Source organism: Calypte anna, chromosome 2 (genome assembly GCF_003957555.1).
Source record: "Calypte anna isolate BGI_N300 chromosome 2, bCalAnn1_v1.p, whole genome shotgun sequence".
NCBI classification, from domain to species: Eukaryota; Metazoa; Chordata; class Aves; order Apodiformes; family Trochilidae; genus Calypte; species Calypte anna.
Window position 1 is genome coordinate 131,618,578 of NC_044245.1, and position 20,529 is coordinate 131,639,106.

Sequence of the window (20,529 nt, forward strand, 5' to 3'; positions counted from 1 at the left end):
TTAAAGGGTGAAAATATGTTTCCTTAACACTTCATTGTTTCTCTAGTTTAACAGCTGAGTACTGGCAGGGATTTAAAACTATTCTTCACTGAATTAGCATCATAAAGTATCAGTTGAAACTGATTAAAACTATTTCTAAGAACTCAGGGAGTTTTTTGAGTTGTTGTGTATGAGTGCATATGCATATGTTACACAGAACCTCATAGAAACATCATTTGTAGCCATACAAACAAGCTTGTTTGTAAGCATTTCAGGTAGTTGACAGTTTTTGTGTCTGTGCACTGGATGGTGAGGATTAAAATGCTCCATATCATAATATTATGAGATAGATACATCAACAGAGAGTTACTGTGCATTGCTTTCAAAGAGTAAGGTTAGACTTATTCACAAAGGAGGAAAGAAATTATAATTAAGAGGAACGGAGTTCTGTTTCAATTCAGTCCTTTTCAGTTTTCTCAAGTACCATGACTTTTGTTTTATTTTTTCTGCCATCTTATAACACATTTTCAGAGGTTAAATTTTCCTTGTGAAATTCCTTCTGCAGAGCAGCTGGTCATTCCAGTATGTGAATAGTTTTTATGTGAAGTTAGTGAAATTATTGTTTTCAGGAAATATTCAGTCCTTCAAGCAAACCCTATTTGTTTATGGTATTTCTGTCGGTGCAGTCAATAGCTGCAGTGAAAAGGGAGTAAAACTAGCTACTTCATTTTGGAAAAGATTGTAGTAATATTTGACTAAAGAGCTGTTCAAATATATTGACTCAAATGTTAAAAGTCAACAATTTTGATCTTAATACTAATTCTGTCCTCAACTGAACAATCTTATATGCCTATGTAAAAATGTAGAGGGAAGGATTTATCAAAAGAAATGCTACAATTTGGTGTAGAAGTCCTGCTTTTCAATGAAGATAATTTAGTGTGGCTGTTCCCAGAGTGGTGCTTTGACAATCTGAGGTTCTAAAAACTTCAGCCAAATAAGCAGTGTCAGACGTTGACTGCAACTGCTATTCACATACTCCTACAATAAATTATGCTACTCACATTTACACTGAGATTGGGATCCCAAAAAGAAGGATTTTCCTTAGTGTCCTGGGAATACATGCACCTCTTGAATCCTTATATGTCATAAATTATTTTCATCTTAAACAGATAGTTTTATATGTACAGAACAAGGTCTCTTGGTATTAAAATCCCTCATTTTGGGGAACTAGAAAGTCATCCAATTGTAGATTTAGCATCTGGTCCAAGTTCTGCAACAGTAGCAGAACTCATCTAGCAAATAAAAACATATCTTTTAAAATTATTATTTTATTTTAAATTGGCCTCACACCAAGTACACCGAAGTATTTCTTGGTGTCCAGAAAGGTGGTGGAATATCCTATTAGAGATATTGCAAACTCAATTGGAGAAGGCCATAAGCAATGTAAGTTGGCCAAGCCTGAAACAGGTGGTCCTTCCCATCCTAAATGTCATCAGAGGAGTGATGAAGATGAGACAGAACACCCTGTGGCTGTTTACCTTCACTTGTTTTGGAGGTTTAAAAAAAAATATTTCTGGGGTTGCAAAGTCTGAGCAGTTCAGTCTTCCTACCTTTTGCTCATTTCTGTGATGTCCCTGCCTCTAGAAATAACGAGTACAATATAAAGTACTTTATTGCATGCCCCCCCAAATTGTTATTGTGAGAAATAACAACAGAAATATTTTGAATTCTGTGGTTGTTTATTGTTTGTCTAAATACACATCTAAGCTTTCTTCATGATTGCCAAGTGGCTATAAATACATATAATGTACTTCAAGACAATACAAGAATGTTATTTTCTAAAGGTAGTTTAAAAGCACCACCTACACTTACCACTTCTATTCTTATTTTAGTATCACTGAATTGTAGTGTTACTGGTGGTAGCAGACTCTCAGCCCTGGAGACTGAACTCCTGTATTTACAGATAGCCAGTAGCAAAGTGCAAGATTCCCACAGAGCCCCATATGCCATTTTTTTATGAATTTGGAGACATTAGTTTAATTTCTTCATATATTTATCCCTCTATATCTTAAGTGGGCATTAGGTTGTGGTACAGACTGATCTAATCCAGCCGTCCAACATTTCTTGCCCAGTTCTCTTGATCCATATGATCCATTAACTTCCTAGTGAGGAAGGTTCATTATCATAGTTTTCCTTGGTATTTTTTGAAAGAAAACTTAGAAACTGGACCTAATATAGAACATAGGATTAAGTTTTACTAGGTCTTTCATATGATTATATTTCAGATTTTCATAATCTGACTTTTTTATCCAAATTCTCTATTTTAAGCTTTTTCTTATGTGAAATGTGAGGTAATGAGTAAGTCTGTTTTATTTATTATGGTGAATTTTGGAGTTTTTATAATAGTTTCATTTTCTCTAACATTTGACATAGAACCAGCCATTCATTAAGAAGTAATGACAGCATTAACAAGAATTACAGACACATCAAAGTTCTTTTTATACTGTCTCTGAAAGGAGTTTGTAAACAGAAAGTAAATATGATTTTTAGAAAATATTTCAGAATTGGTGTTGTTGGTTGGGCCTCAGTATTAGTGTTCCATCTCACTTTAGATAAGAGGCTTATGATGAAAACTGAATGTGATTTAAATGTTGAACTCCTGGTTATTAAGATCAATGAAATGGAAGTTATTGTTACTGTTACTATTCATTGACACCTGATAGAGGAATCACAATGGGATTGTAAATGAAAATTTTCTTCCTCTCTATGTAGCCCAAAATGCAAAGATAACAGGCACCAAACTGGATCAGAGACATTCTTATCCAGTCTTCTACATTTATGTCCATGTAATGTGTACTTTTTGCAGTGTGAGCTGGTACTGTTTTAATTGATAAGGAATACTGAATAATTCTGTGTCTCGAGGAACAAGAATTGATTTTGGTTGTCTATTGACTCTGAATTTGATTTAGAAACAGACGTTGTTTTACTTAAAGTATTTTAAGAATTTCATGGTGATTTAGGATTAAAAAGTAATGGAGACTAGTTTTCTAAGTCAGATTTTGCAGATTTAAACTGAGCTGTCTGAATTATTGATCTGCAGAACACAGAGTGTGGGTGTGCAGTGTAGATAACAGCCAAATGCCAAAACAACGAAAGAAATGTGAAAATAACAGCAAAAACAGACATTTCCAGGTCTCTCGTTACAGTATAGGTATGCACAGCAGTGGAAGAGCTTTTAATTGCCATGAGAATGCACAGTATGCTCTGAAAAAGAAAGTGTGAAGTTTTAAAAATGCATCCTCAGTAAGGGAAATGTCATAAACCTATGTGAAATGAACTGTTGGAAGGAGAGCTCTAACAGATATAAGAAATGACAGTGTTTGGAAATCAACACTGAGAAGTCTAAAATGGTGAATTACATTGTATTTTTTCAAGAAAAATTTTTTTTCAAGAACAAAATTTTTTCAAGAAAATTTTTTTTTCAAAAAATCAGTCAGGATCAAAATAATTGCAAATAGATCATAAAGCAACTTTCGTTTAAAAAGAATTTGGCTTTCATTACTTCATTAAAGAGTTAAAGTCATTGATGACTCAATCACTGAGTTTCATGATTCTTAAAGCATAATAAAAAAATCTGTCAGAGAATTTACAGTAAAAAGTGTTCAAACTGTGAGGATGAAAAAACTGAGTAGTTATGTTCTATTATAAAATCTGCATATAAGTTTCAAAAAACCCTATAACATTCCTTTTTTGAAATTATTCATTCAGGACAGATAGGAATAAAAATTCTAAAAGCATATGCATAGTTTTTTTCTGAAGCCAGACTATATTTTCTGGGACAGTGCTGAGAATTTACCGTGCTAAAATTATTACGTCTGACTAGAGAAAAACCAACAAATTCACTTATTGAGTTAACAAATGATGGACCCCATTGCATGTTAATTTTGGAAAAACATTTTTAGATGGACTTGTCATTGCTGCGTGCTGATAAGTTGGGTGTTTTTAGAAGTTCTGTGGCTGTACCATCAAATCAAAGATGAGTTGAATGTTATAACCGTTAATTCATGCTCTCTTTTCCCTTACTTTAATGTTAAAATGAGCTTATACTGCAGAACATTAGGAGCTAAATTACATTAAATTACATAAATTTCATTAAAGTTTAACAGTAATTAATCGTGATGTATCTGAAACTTCACCCTGTGAAATCTGAGCTCCTACCTTTCAAACCTCAGTCTTCTATTGAAAGCTGTTGACTTCCTTGGAACTCTGTGGAGTCTCATTTTACTGCAGGATAAGGATTTTGCTGTCTCAGCAACTTCCTTTTAATTTATTGTGGACATGGTAAGTCATACAATAATTTTAAATTAATGTCACTGAATCTTTCTTGAGGGAATTGTAATAATACTGCACACTAGTAGGTAAGCAAGTTGTATAGAAACATGAATAATTGACAAATTATAATATGGAGTATTTTATGCTCAGTGGCACAGACTATGAAATATGAATGTTATGTAAAAATTTTAACCCAGAAAGAATAACATTTATTTTTCTCTTTCATGTTTCTTCCTTAATTTTTCTCTTTCTTTTCTGGAGCATAGGCATTGTTTCTTTGCTTGCATGCATGTTTTGTTCATAGAATATGGATAAATATAGCAATATTATATTTATTATACACATATTATTTATTTATTATCTTTATTATACATCTATTGTTTATTAAATACTTTAATTAAAAGGTATTTAACATGATACAGGGGTGTCTGAAAAGGCCTTAAACTGTCAAGATATTCTTCTTTTTCCTAATAAAAGTAACTTACTTAAGATATTAATTCTGTGCTGCTTGAAAATTTAAAAGTAAATTTTATTTAATTTTTATTAAACTACAAAAATGCTTAAAATCCCATTTCAAACATGTTTAAGGGAATTTGATTACTGTTGTTCTGGCTATTTGGTATCATAATATTAAACTATTTTTCTGTCATGTAATGATGCCAGAAAAGCAACATTCTTCACTGAGGACAGGGTAAAATAACTTTGCTAAGCAGTTAATAAATAACAGGTCAGCTGACCATTAAAAGGACTCCGAAAGTTATAGGTACCTACAGTAGCTTAATTTTCTGGCTAATGTTTGTTTGGTGTTTTTTAATTTAATTAATTGTTATATAACAGTGTGATGGTTCTGATGAAGTTTTCAGATGGGTTTGATACTATTCTGACTTTTTGTTGTAACTATAAAAAGCCAAAAAAACCACAGCTTCCTTGGCCCCCACTCCGTTATGATCTCAGTAATAAAGAAGATTTACCTTTTACAGATCTTTCTAGTAATTAAATTTATAAAGTCCATAATTTTTAATTATAGAAATAATTTCTAAAGAGTGCTGATACTTTTTATGGTACTCTGAAACCTTTGGTGACTTTATGTTGCTGTAATAAAATAGGAAAATTTCCCATACTCCATTTTTCATAATTTTGTAGACAAAGAAGAGTCAGTTTTTCATGAAATTCAGAACTGGAAGAGATTAGTACTAAGAAAAAAAAATCATGCAGTTACATCTCACATCTGAAAATTTGTAAATGATGGTGAAAAAAAGTTTTTCACTTTGATATTATATAGCCTAATGAAATTCTGGAGCTAAGTCATAAAAATCAGTTACCTTTATGAAGAAACCTAATTTGAAAATACTGAAATTATAAATAGATGATTTAATAATATAGTCTACCTAATAAATTAGTTAATTCATGAATGTAAGAAGTGTGATTTGCCAGAAGGTGCCTACTAGTACAGTGAATTCTTAACAAGGCCAGTTGGTAAGAAATTGAAATTTAATTTTTCCTCTGTCACATCCAGTTATTGTAGGTGCATTATTTAGTCATGGACTGTCACTCTTTACTATTTAAGAAGGTGCCTGTGAGCTGTTCAACAGTAAGGAATAAAAACATTAATAATGTCTCATTAAAAACTAGGTACTATTATTTTTATTCTCACTTACTGGCTTCTTCATCTTACATAAGGGAAGTCACATTTACAAAATCTGCAGATTCAAAGTAACAATTCACATTTCCATAACTGTCCAGAAGTCTGCATACTATTATATTGTCAAGTTTAAAAAAAAAAAAGGTATCATTTTATGGAAAGCTAAGATGCATAAACCATCCAGACTTAAGAAGTGCAAGCAATAAATCACATGTTGGAAGGCTCATGTTACATGCCTAGTTTAGTAGACATTTGGTCCTTAAAATTTAAGCACTTACTTAAAATAAATCACAGAATCATAGAATTGTAGGGGTTAGAAGGGGCCTCTAGGGATTAGTGGGCTCAGCCTCCCTGCTGAAGCAGGATCACCTTGTCCAGTTGTATTTCAGATCTGGAGAGGACTGTATCTGACCCTTTCTGACTACTGTGTCAAAGTGTTCATCCAGACCTGATTGGCATTTTTGTAGTTTAATTTCTCCAAGCTGCTTCAGTTTTATTATTTTGAATGAATGTGGCCTACAATATAAAATCCTTCAGTTTCCAGCTGTGATTCTAATGAAGACTAATGTTCTAATCATCCCTGTTACATGTGTTGATTCATGTATTTTTCCCTGACAGTACTTCATTTCAATATTTGTTTTCCAGATAAAGGCTTATATTCATATAATTCAGGTAAATTTTCAGCATGCCAGAAGTGCTTATTGCTTCCATGTATATGCAAAATGGAATTTGCTATTTTATTGGTGTGCTTTTGCTACCTATTGTGTAGATGCTAAGTAGCTTAAGTGTTTGTTGGCTTTTCTTGTCTGCTTTTCAGTCAGGCCTTTTGTTGTCTTTTGTTCTCTATTCTTAACATCTTGTTATTGATGTTATGGTGTATTGTAACACCATACTTGCTTTGCCTGCCTTTATTTTAGGTAGAGCTTTGGTAGGTAAACCATAGTAAGCTTTATTAATTATACTAGGAAAATGCTATTTTGCTTAACCTATATTTAAAGGAGCTGTTGTAATATGTCTGTTTGAGAACAAGTGTAAGTATTTTTCAAATACAGACATGGGGGTAAGTGAAGTAGTGGAAAATTAGTATTTATGCTGATAAATATTTTTATAATTTCTCATTCATTTAAATACTCAGTTACAAATCCAGTTGCTATAGCTGAGAAATTTGCCTTAATTAAATATAAATAAATACATAATGTACAGTTTTTGCAAGCTTAAATTTTGTAGTGAATTTCATGTGGGACTTTCTGCAGTTCCTACAGTTTTAATTATGGGAATCACTTTGAGAATCTTTTCATCTAAGAATCTTTTACTTGTGTTTAAAAACTGAAACATACTTTGTTAAGAAAATAGTTCCAATAGTATGGTGGAGTGAAACAAAAACTCACAGGATGTTTTCTGAGAGTAGTGCTAATAAAACCCAGTTTCCTCTACATCTACCTTTAGTCTCCCATGTTCTTCTCCATTCTTTATTGAAATAATCCTAAATTCTTCTCATGTTTTATAATACTTCACATGGGAAAGATTATGTTTCCTGTTGGTTCTCTGGACTCGTTCACGTGTGGATTAGCCAAAAATTTTAGCTTGAACATGTTTCTTTTTCATTAAGGTGTTTTGATTTGTGTCTCTCCTATCCAGCAACCATTTTCAAAGATCTGTTGGAACTTAGTTAAATCTGGTATACTCCTCTGTCGATGTAGATTAAATTAGTCAAAACTTAAAAAAAAATCACTATAAATAAAAAGATAAAGTGACAGATTGACATGGAGACAGTTGGACTGCATGAGAAATTAGCTTACACTAAGAACCCCCAGGAACAGCCTGGATGAATTTTCTTCAAACTGTTGTTGTGAGACTGATTTTATTGTTGCTTGTATGACAGCTTTGAACATAGAAAAATTACAGGCTATGCTAAGTTACTTTAAGTAGTTGTGAAGGTCTTCTGTGAGCTTCAGGCAAGGAGCTCATAAGCACGCTTCATTACGCTTTGTTTCCCCAAAGGAATTCACAAAAAGCTTCCTGCATTGTAAGGGACAGTATTCCCAGCTCAGGAGCCTGGTCTGTGTTCTTTGTCCTTTTTTTATTGTTTTTGTTTTCTATACGAAAAGCAGAATTTCTAAGCCATAAATATGTCATGTCTTTCTGTATTTAAGCTGACTCACCTAAATTGTATTTCTCATTCTATCACCTGTCCTAATCCATTCTGATAACGTAGGTCATAGAGGCTTTAGTAGAGTTTTAAACCTCATGCATTGGTATTTTCTTGAGCTATATATCATAAATCTTGATGAGAAATATATGGAGCACAGAAGGTATTATATATTGCATTTTTTCCCCCTGAATATTATTAATAGAGTGAAGGACAGCTCTGTGCCAGCTTTCAGTTGTTATGTGGAAGTCAGAATATCTTTCAGATCTCTCCACAGACTTCAGTAGCTTTGCAAGAAATTATTTATGATTGCATATTATTTCATTCATTTGGAAGATTTCCAGGGTTTTTTTGAATATTGTTTTGGAGAGAGATGTGATTCTTCTGGAGAACAGAAAATAACAGAATAGAATAGAATAGCTCAGTTGGAAGGGATCTGTAACACTCATCCAGTCCAACTACCTTACTGCTTCAGGAGTGACCAAAAGTTAACGCACGTTATTTAATGTTTTGCTCAAATACCTATTAAACTGGCAGACATGGGACATCCAATGAAGAGTCTCTAAAAATTTCTTCTCCGTGTTATTTTTATTCAGAAATTGCTAAAGCTTTCCATGGCCACCAGCACTGTTGGTTAGCAAAAATATAAGTATTTACTTCACAATATGTAATCAAATATTTCTGTTTTAAAACATTTCATTTTCTTTGCATTACTGCTACCCATGAAGATGAAAAAATTAAAATGTTTTCACACCAAGAAAATATGGTATATTAAAGTCTTTTTCTGCCTAACAGAAAGTAATATTGCAAACAGGAAAAGTAGTAAAATAGAGAAAATGTAAAAAGAAAGTATTTTTTAAAGAGAAATTAAAATAAAGGTCTTAATGGTTTTTAGGTGGTGGTTTTTTTCCTCAGACCTACAATAAAAGTTACAGCACAAATGCTCTAAACTTCCAGTTCTAGTGTGTAGATGATCTTGCAGAAGTGTCATGCTGGGTGGAATAGTGGCTTGTGCAGCAGCACTGAGGAAGCAGTAGGTAGGTGCTGTAGGGAGGGAGAATGCTGAGGGTAATCAAGTTCTGATGGTGCTTAGAATGCTATTTTACTCAGAGTTTAAGGCTATAAAATCAGAACCTGCTAAAGTGAATAAAAATTACCTTTTGATTTCACTGGGGTTGAACTTATGCTGAAATAAGGAATTTTTATGTGGTTTACATAGCTAATCATACAGCATGGGGTTCATTTTGCTGTCAGTCTGCAGTAATCATTAGTCCTGGTAGGAGCCATTCAAAAGTCTGTATTTACCATCTCTTACCACCCAGATATGAAACAAAATGGTAATAATATTCCTAAGAATATTCCATTAATAAGTTATATTCCAATGCAATGGCAGTGAGACTTAATTAATGATGTTTCTCATGTTTAAAAACCATCATGGAAAAAGTTAACTCTGTGTAAATCATTGGCAATAATGCATTTTTAAGATGCACCCTGGGGCCCATGTGTTATATGCTTAAACTTTTTACTGAATTTTGAATTTGTTAGAACGGATTTAATCTTACTCTTGAACTACTAAGTTCTGTACTATACAACATCCTTGTCAAACACTTAAGCTATTCATTAAAATGCTAGCTAACAGTTTCATTAGCAATATTAATTCGGAATAATTGTGAGAAGCTCCATTCTTACATTTTCTAGATCAACCATGAATTGTTCTTTCTCTGTTTTAGAAATATTGGTTCACATTACTTAGATAATAAAGAAATATTTTGAAAAGACTTGGCTAGGGTGGGACTGAAGGCTAAATCTTCAGGTTTACATTTTCAGTAGGTTAAAAAGAAAATTATCATCTAAATTTAATATATAGCAGATAAAATTACACTTGCAGAAATTATAAGAAATATCAAATGAAGCTGCCAGCAATTTTACTGGTATTTCAAATACTCATTTCCATAAAGGATTTTGACCTGTGCACTTTCAAGTTTGTTCCATTCCTAACGTTAATAGAAAACAATTTAAATAAAAATAAGTTGATTCCTTTACAAAAGTTATATATTCTAGGGATTATTTCTTGACATTACATATTTAATTGACATGTTTTCCTTACTCTGTTCTTCCTGAAAACTTTGATTTCCAAAAGTGAAACCAAGTAGTTAATTCTAGTTCAAATTTCTTGTGACTTTTGAACCATCATTTAAATATACGTTTATAAAGAAATGTGAGAAATTACTTAAACATGTTTTTTTTCTGGTGGTTTAAGTCTGTTGGAAGAGTTGGCTTAATGGTAGTTTCTGCTTTCAGAGACAGAATAGAAGACCTGATCTGAAAAAGCTTCATATTTCATCCTACAGATATCTTTCATATTTAATGGATGTCAGCTATTACAAGAAACTCTCCTTTTTGCAGTAGCAAAGGCACTTGGAGAAAGCCCTGAAATCTGATTATTCTGTAGACTCTTTCTCTACTCCCATCCCTAGGGCAGATCTCAATCTTTTCTTGTTCACTTTCCCCATGCCCTGTCTCTTCCTTACAGATTGGATGAAAAAGGAGGTCTGTATATAGGAAGAGAAAAAGGTCTCTAGATCCCAGAAGATGATTTGGATTTTAGATTCTAGGAGATTCTGAAAAAGGTGGATGTGGTTTGAAGGGACAGAGAGAGTGACAGACCCCAGTCTATTAAACCTATGATCCATTGAAGCTTTTTAGTCTCTCTTTTCTGCCAGATGTATCCTGGGACTGTTAAACATGTAATTCTAGCTATGCAGCTGGGAAGTCTAGAGCCCACTGTGACAACTGGCTATTTTCATCCTCAAAGATGCAAATCTTCCCCAGAGCACAGAATATAATATTCTAAAAATAGGTTAAGACAGATGCACTTAGCTGTAAATATAAACATAAATAAAAATCCATTTCAATTGTACGTAATTAGATTCATTCATAATGATGAATTAGAAGATGAGTAAATGACATTTGTTCAAATCATAGTTGATTCAGGGCTCTTAGATGTTTTACGTTACAAATTGCCTTGCCAAGCAACCAAGTGATGAGCATCAGCAAATTGTTCATTTGCCCTCCTCTTCCTATTCTGCAGTCCTCTCTCTCTGACCTGTACCTGGCTGATGTTATTGGCATCTCTGTACATCAGCCACAGTCCCACCAGCAGATCAGCACCAGGGTTACCAGAGGTCAGAAGAACACTGCTCTGCATTCATTCTGGGGGCTTCTTCCCCAGCAAATCCCAGTCAAACTAGAAGTGTTCCCTTACTTAATGTTTGGTCATAATTCATGTCCTTATTTAATGACTTGGGGTTGAGTTAATGGCTAAGGAGAATGGAGTCTAATCCCACTTGCTTGCTGGTACGTGGATCACATCAGGAGAAAACTGCTGAGAATGGCTACAGGAACAGCACCACAGGTGGAATGGATGCTACTTCTTTGGGAAGCAAGGGAGATTTTCATTGGGTTTCTGTGATACTGTAATTAAAGAAATAATTGGATTGAATTTTGTTTTTGTCAGACTTAGCTGCTTTTAGAAATTATGATTTTTGGAAAATCTGTTTAGAGGATGAAAACTTCTTCACTCCAGCCCTCATCCTTTAGATTTTCTTGAGTACTAATTGTGATCACTTGCTTGCTAGTTTTTGTTTTAGAGAAAGACTTTATTTCTTGCTATTTCTTGAATTCAAACATACATTTCTGCCACCCTATTGCAAAAAGTCTATTTCTGAACTTTTATAATAAATTGAACTAATAATTCTACTATGTAAGAATTGCAGTTCATAGGAAACCAAATAATGGCTTTCCTTGTTTTAATTTCTTCTATATGAGGAAACCCTCAACCTTTACTGCAATTAAATAACAATAATTAACATTGCTCTACTGAAACTGCATAATGTAATGGCAGACTAGATTGCGTTTTCTAAGAATTAACATATATCACACTTGTACCAGTTTCTAGTTGAATAATTTTTAACAGAGCAATTTTTATGCCAAAAGAAATAGTCTGTAGTCTTGCTTATAAATTCATACACCCACATCTTGATTGCTGCAATCACTTCTGACTTCTCATAAAAGGCATAGAAGGATTAGAAAGCATGCAAACAAGTACAGCCGGAAAAATCAGAATTATGGAACCGTTTGCATATGCAAATTAATTAAACACCAATAATTCACCTCAAAAAAGAGATAACTACAGGAGAATATGGAATACTGTTTCAGGTTTCTATGAATACAAAAGCTTGAAGGGCTCTGTCTGAAATAATGTAATAGAAATAAACCAGAGCAAGTCTGTTTCACACAATGCAAAATTGAACTGCAGAACTTATTGATGCAGCCTATAATAAAGTCCAAGAGAATACCTTGACTCAAAAAGATATTATATGAACTTGTGGAGAATGGGTTGATAAATGACTAGTGGTAAACAGCCTTCGGAGTAGCATCAGCTGCCAGGACCCTTGCCTGCTGAAATCTAAGAGGATGCAACATGGAAAACTTTTTGCATATGGGTCCTGTAATCATACTCTATCTGCTAAAAAAGGATCTTTCACTATCCCCTAACAAGTAGACATATTAAACAGTTTGAAAAATGAAAGCAATTATTAAAATTCAAATAATTTTTAGAACTTAAGTTGAAAATTTTTAATTTTTGTTCTCCCAGTTTTCTGGGAGGGAAAGCAGGACGTGGATCCTCCTGTGCCAGTCACCCAAGCAGAACATAATCCAGTCTTGTGCTGGAGCTTCTTTAGGTTTACTACCCCTTTTTATATTTGTGTGTGTGTCTTTCAGATTAATTCATCCTGTGGTAGACATAAAAAAATCTTGCACGTGATTGAAGATTTGGTGGCAATCTGATTAAAGCCTCTTCATTATTGTTACCTATTTTAAAAATTGGCCAGAGAATTAGAACAAACACTGTGTTACGGAAGAGCAGAGATTTTCACATTTAAAACAAGTAAATGAGTAATTATCACTCATATGGAAGTACTTAATCCTGATGTCAGCAATCAAATGCAGTTTAAAAGATGCTGCAGAAGGCACAAGTGAAATTATGCTAAACACAAGCTGACACATCTATTTGTCCTACGGGATCTACATTTTGGCTCAGTTGTGGATGTGGAATCTGCTCTGGCCAACTAAGCTCCAGCTAGTTTGACGGGTGTACTCTTATGGGGCATTTATGAGTTTGCTTCCTCTAAAACTTAACACAGAGATTTTGTTTTTCAGGACACACTTTCTCGGTGTGGCTGCCTGTGCTCCTGATAATGCTTAATAAAATACTAAAGGAAGATCTTATATACATTTAATATTGTTGCTGTTAGTATTTTTTCTTCAGGGAGGGACTGTGCTTTGTATATGAAAAGTTGGAACATGAACAGCCTATACATTGTATATTACATTAAATATTTAGTTGAAAATAGTTGGTACACTAATACATTCACAATAATATAACATTAATCATATTTTTATATGCTTATATTAATGCCTTATTCTCTACTATGAAATCTTTGTCTTTATTTAGGTATTATTATCTGAGAGTAAATGATACATTTCTGATCTTTTTAATTTTTTTTGCAGGATCCAAAAGAATCAGTGACAGTGAAGTCTCTGATTATGACTGTGATGATGGAATTGGTGTTGTTTCAGGTACTGCTGTCTAGTTCTAATCTCCTATGTTCAGTATATCTTTCTTGTATATAATTTAGTATTATGATTTTTGTATTGTTTTTCTGATGAAAAATAAGTGGAACCTAAGCATGCATTTATACAAAAGACACAAAATAAACATTATAGATAATGCATATTTAGCCCAAAAGTTACTGACAAAGGGAAAAAAAATCAATGTGTGAATTTCCTTGTTTTTATAAATTAGTAAAAATAAAATAATTGTAGGAGTTTTTTTTTATTAATTGCAAAGCAGTGTTTATTTATTTATTGACAGACATTTGCTTTGATATATTCTTTAAAACTTCATGGTAAAATAACAACACTGCTAAAGGTCTAATGCCTTAATGAAATCCTTAACAGTTGATTTGTTTTGTAAGAAATTTTGGAATTGGGAGTTTAATGACTCTTTGAGATGAAAATTGTCATATGAAAGAATATTTTTCCTCTTCTTGTAAGAGAAAATTCTGTAAATGTAGCAGAAAATAATAAAATAAGAGAATCATATGCTTTTTCTGAATTCAACAGAGAATATATTCATGGTGCAGCCGTGCCACCTTTAAACCAGTGCTGGTGGTACTGGAACCAGCACAGAGGAGGCTGCACAGCTAAATGTGTTCTTGGTTACCCTGCTACCCTACTGACATTTTAAACCCAGGTAGAGTAGTTTGTGTTAGTTTCTCATTCCCTTGGGCCAGGTCTGGTAAAATTGTACATATACAGAGATTTGTGTACCTTGCTCAACAAATGTGAAGCAGGATGTGCTGCCTGCTCCATGCAGCAGTTGTAAGACAGTGATCAGCTGTTTGGTCAAAGCTTGCTCCTGCCATGCAGCCAGCCATCAGCATATGTGGAGCTTTTACACCACATATAGTACATGCTGCTCCCAGGCTAAAGAAGGGTATATAGGAAACAGGATTCAGAAGAATACAGCTGGGCCAGGGAATACAGGTAAAAAAAAAAAAGGTAAAAAGTGAAATACAGGTATTGCAAGATGGGATGAAGCCAACCACTGATAAATCCAAATATTTAGTGAGCTACCTAATTACTTGATTTTGAACAGTCCCATCTTAAAAATTGTTACTAGTCCAAGATTGGATTAGTGTGTTTGTCAGATGTGTGTGGTCTACATGGTCATCTCTGTATTTCCAAATATTTCATGATTATCTGTTCAGCTCTCCTAATTTCTGATTCTGCTGTGTTGCTATCCCTTTGTGCTAGGTCTTGTGCTTGCTGAAGAATGGGATAACAGATTTTTAAAATTAAACAATATTTAAATTTTAGCAATAAGCCCTTTTTAAACAAACATAATTTACAAGTATTATTATTGCAGCAAGTCATAATTTTAGCAGACTTATAGGCTGTGGTTCATTGTAAGACTCTCACTAAGATTTTATGTAAAGCAGACATTTTTATGCACAAGATGTCCTTGTTGATGTTGGTACACTTGAAACGTGGAGTTACTCCACAGTAAAACAGTAACCCAGAAGGTTATTTTTTATCTTTTCTGTATAAACATCCAGATTTTTGTTGACATCTGATCAGAGGTTTTGCTCCAAGGTTTCAGCAGTTTTACCAGTGACTGGATGAATGTTGTCAATGCAAGACAACTAAATAGGCTTGATTTCCAGGTTACTACCTTCATTAGAGAGATATTTTAAAAAATTCAGGGCAACTTTATATTCCCACTCTCCTATTCGCTGTACTACAGGCAGAAGTCAGGAAGGATATGTGGTCAAAATGGTGTGAAGTATGGAAACCAGAGGCAGTGATCTTCAGGGGTCTGTTGTTCCTAGTTACTGTACTTTCATCTTAAGTTGATTAGCTTTCTGTATGAGCTGAGTAGCTACTAGGGCTTCAAGATTGCTTGTCCTCTCAAGGGGAATGACTGTCATATTCCTGTTGGTCAGCTAAATTCAAAACATATCAACCTAACTTTGGAATTTAATACGTGGACAAAAGAAGGAGGTTTCATTCGTATATGTCTAGAGTGGACAATATTTGTGTTGTCCTGGAAAAGAGATTTTCAGTTTTCCAGGTACTTGAACATCAGTGCGATTCTTCTGAAAGATTTACAATTTAATTGTGAGATTATTGTGAAAATTTACAGTTTAATGATTCCATAAAGTTCTTTTCTAAGAACTTGCAAAATTATGATCTTTACAGATCAGTGATTTACTCTATTTCCCTTACCTGAGTTTCTGATGTATATTTAGTTCCTTTAGGATCTTTTATCTTTTTGGTTTCTGCTGACAATTCTACACGTTACTTGAATTTTAATTGAGACTGTGTAGGTGGGAAACTTTGATGCTCTTTTAGTTTTGAAATATTTATTTATTGCCATTTTTTTTGTTGTTGTTCTGCTGTCACTATGTTTGCAAGTCTTTTGATTTATCCTTGTCTTATCATCCACATCCTTTGGTCTTTTAGGGTTCTTTTATTCATTTGCATACTCATCACAGTCTTGGTTTAAATATATGCCTTTTTTGCATGAAGCCATTTGTCTCTCTTTGTTTTCTTTCTTCCTTACTTACCCTAGTTCTTTCATTTTGTATTTTCAGGTTTTATTTAACATGACACTTCACTTTGCTCTTTTTCCTTCTGCCATGTAAATACTGCATCACATCAAGTGTGTTTGCTAACATCTGTCAGGTACTCTCAGTGATCCTTCCCATAAAATTAATGCTTATTCAAAGTATTTGACCAGTGAATTAAACACTACACACCTTTAAGAACAAGAGTTCTTCTGGTTTAATATACTTTTTTTTTTTTTCAAAGCAGTGGACTATATGGCCTTTCAAAGTCCCTTCCAATCCAAATTGTGCTATATTTTTGTGGTTCTATGAAAACCATGGACCTACCTTGGTCTCATTATGTGTTTATTTATATTTCATTGAAAGATACATGCAGTCTGAGTTCACCATGTTCCTGACCAAAGCTGAGCTTTCCTCTTTCTCCACAACATTTTTTCATATCACTTTTCTGTTAAGAGTCCCATAAGGTTCATTGACTTCATCTTTGGATAAGCTGGTGATAGGAAGAAATCCAACAATGGAGGATCCTTCTTAATGTAACGTCTCTAAGCAAGATTGTGTTAGATCATATTTGCTGAAACAGAGTGAACTTTGTAAGCTAAAAGTCCTTGCATCATCATTTACTTTTAATATATTGCAGTTGCCGTTTGTCACTGCCGTGCTACTTTTGATCTACTAATTTAATTTCCTGCTGATAAAATGCTTAGATTATGTCTATTTCTCATACTATTCTTCTCTTTAGTTTTCACAAAAAGTTCAAGGATCCCTTGGAAGAATTATTCGTGCAAGCTTAATTACATCTCTGAGGTATCACTGTTCACAAATGCTAGTGGCTTGAATCTTATCTTGCTTAGACATCCTTGATAAACTTCATTTTTATAAAGGACAGCATTGTTTCATAGTATCACAGAATAGTTTCTGTTGGAAATTACTTTAAAGATCATCTAGTTCCAATTCCTCTGCATGCCCAGAGGCACCTGCCACTAGATCACATTGCTCGAAGCCCCATCCAACCTGGCCTTTAACACTTCCAGGAAGGGGGCATCCACAACTTCCCTGGACAACCTGTTCCAGTGTCTCACCACCCTCACACTAAACAATTTCTTCCTTAAGGTTGACTTAAACCTGTACTCTTCTAGTTTAAAACCTTTCCCCCTTGTACTGTCACTACACACCCTTGTAAAAATTCTCTCCCCAGCTTTCCTGTAGGCTCTCTTCTGGTCAACAGTAAGTTTTAGTCCCCATTAAGTTTTCTTTCATCACCAGATCTGTATGGGAGCACATCAACATCATAGTGTGCCCCTTAGAGTGCTCTTACCAACTTCTTTGTAAAAGCAATACAGTATTTTTATATTGATTTTAGGAAAACTTCCAGGGCCCTTTAAAAAGCACCATTTACATTATCCTAATACTAAATACATATTCATGAAAAGCAAGATGATTAGGTTTTTTTAATTTGTTTTGGTTTTTTGTGGTTTTTGAGTGGGGTTTTTTATTGTTGTTGTTGTTGTTTTGATAATTATTCTTATCTTCTATTGACCAAAGTTATTACAGTTAACAAAGTTTAATTAATCTGGTCTATACTTTCTAAATAGTTTTCTTCCAGGGTACTTCCTCATAGTCTATGTTGAGCCTGCTGTAACCTAGTGAGTGCAAGTAACCTACTGAGTCTGACTTTATAAACAGAGACATGTACTGTCAAGTCCATTTAATCACAAAAATCTCACCTATTGGTGTTGTAAGCCTTAAATATTAAATCTAATACTAATGTTTCAAATTCAGTTCTACACTGATATCTCATCTGCACCACATCATTTTTTGAAATGCTTGGAATCTGAGATATGTTTTAACATATGAATCTTAGGAGAATATAAGGCAATGAATTCTGCATAAACTGCATTATAAGTCTTGCTAGAGAAGAGCTTTTTTCCAAGTAGAAGAATGCAGTCTCCAACCTTCAGAAGAAAAGCATTTATAGGGGTAGTTTTTTCTCATTGTGCAAAAGATGGAAAGATGTTTCAGGAGCAAATAAGAATGCAAATAAGATATGTGTTCAGAGAATAGTTACAGTCAAGTAGATGAAGAAAAGATTTAGCAACCGTTAAAGAAATTCTTACTCAACTTGTAAAAGTTATTTTGTTTTTGAAGAATGAAAAAAAAATTACTCATTTTTTCTGCACTTCTCAAAACAACTGAGGACTCCTGTCTCAAAAAAATTCTTTCACTGTCATGTTGCAGCCTTCACTCTATATCTCTATACTGATTATCATGTGCTCTGTATGTTGATTTAAGAGGCTTGCCATACTTATAGAGCCTTTGATTCTATGATAATGATTCAATATTTATAGCTGCAAGCAGATTCCAATGTTTATCCTATTTTACTACTGCTATAAGTAACTCTGTTTTGCTTAATAGCAGCTCCTTGGTCAGGTTGCACTTACAAACTCTTACTAAAGTCTATAAATTCTTTCTGCAAGAAAATATATTTTTTTTCCTTATCTAACCTTATGTCCAGGACATGGAATATTTTTTAACTTGTAAGTCAAATCATACCTTTCTGAATTGAGAATGTCACTGTAATTTGGGGAATTTCACCTGTCTTGAGAGAGGATCCCAGGCAAGCAAAACCAGTCACATTCTAGAGAGGATTAAATTCTCAATTTAGGAGTGTCAAGCCATATCCCTTCATCAATCAAGAATTGATAGCAGCTTTAAAGTCTGTTGTGAGCTTAGAAAAACTCCAGTGTTGATTGTAAAACGTATTTATTACAATTTTAGCCACTTGTGGGGTGGATAGGTTGGTGCTAGCCATGTTGTTAAGCTTCCCATATAAGCTTGGTGCTACTGGCCTAAAGCTACTGTCTTTCTTCCTTTCTTTTTTTTTTTTTTTCCCAGAGAAAACAGAGAATTTAACTTTTTCAGTCAGATGCAGACAGACACTCTATTACATCCAACTTTAAAAAGATATTTTTCTTAAAAGCCTACATAAAATGTCCATGTAGTAACCTTTTAAGTGATTGTAACTGGGAAAGCTGTTAGTTAGACCATTTATGCCTTCTATTATCCTAATTCAAGATTAGGTCCAGGATGAAAGCAGTATCAGCACAGCCTTAGCTTGTATATTTGCATGTTGTTTAATTTCAGAACTGTGTGTGAAATCTGATATCACTGATTTATTGTTGCTTTTAATTATAACTGAAATACAAATCTTTCTTGAAGCCAAGCTTTATATTCAACCTCATTGTAGTTTCCTATTCCAATTTTAAAAATTGACCTTTGGATTAGTTTTTAGTTGCGGAAAAATCTGTTTGAAGGTTGTTATACACAATTTTAATTAAAAATTGAATAATCAATTTTTATGTTATTCTAAGGTAAAAAAAGGCAGTATAATTACTTTATTATTAATGTATCATATCAAACACAAATAAATGGTAACTTTTGATATATTGAATACTATAAATGCCTACTTTTGTACATTGCAATTTATTTCTACATTTTTAAAACATAGCTTTGTAAACCATTTCTGCACTTCAGCATAACAACAGGAATCAAGTTTAGGTATGTATTTTTTACTACAAAAAACAAGAAGAAGGCATGATCACATTCTTGATCAAATTCCATCTTTTTTCAGGCAGCTAAGTACTACAGATACGGTAGAAAATTTAAAAAGTGCATTTTCAAATTAACTGAATTTGTGCATTTCTTTTTAGATTATCGACATAATGGGAGAGATCTTCAAAGCTCAACACTCTCAGTGCCAGAACAAGTTATGTCATCCAATCATTGCTCTCGTACAGGTTCCCCTCACCACGGAGATAGTATAGGACGGACGAGATCGTGGTCTCCCAGTGTCCCTCCCCCACAAAGGTAAACTGCTGTTTAATTCTGCAGGTATATAAATTTAAGTGGTATTGATCCTGTAACAATACTAGAAAGAATCTCCAGACTTTCAAAATGGCAATGAATTAGTTAGGTTTTATGAAATTCTGTGAAGCCAGTAATATTTTTTCTTACAATATACTGATGTGCACAACAATATTTATTCTCCTAATTTTGTCTTATTTTTCATTAAAAAACAAAACAAAACAAACAAACAAAAAAACCAATAACCCAAAACAGACATTCCAATCCAAGGAAATAAAAATACTTATCCAAATAAAATACTTTTAATCGAAAAAGCTTTATAGTAGGTGCTATGTTTTATGGTATTTGATGGTTTGAATTTTTTTAGC

At 33.5% G+C, this 20,529-nt stretch overlaps 1 protein-coding gene across 36 annotated transcripts in view; it reads left to right on the top strand.

Moving 5' to 3' along the window:
• Window positions 1–20,529, top strand: part of RIMS2 (regulating synaptic membrane exocytosis 2) — a 419,884-nt gene that overhangs the window by 246,021 nt on the left and 153,334 nt on the right. For 34 of the 36 annotated variants that reach the window (XM_030444594.1, XM_030444591.1, XM_030444596.1 and 31 more), the window contains 2 exons: window positions 13,677–13,745; window positions 20,008–20,164. In XM_030444594.1, coding sequence (XP_030300454.1) covers window positions 13,677–13,745; window positions 20,008–20,164 — 226 coding nt within the window. Of the gene's footprint in view, window positions 1–6,598; window positions 6,626–13,676; window positions 13,746–20,007; window positions 20,165–20,529 lie in introns of all 36 variants that reach the window. The other 2 variants (XM_030444581.1, XM_030444582.1) reach the window with 1 other exon arrangement.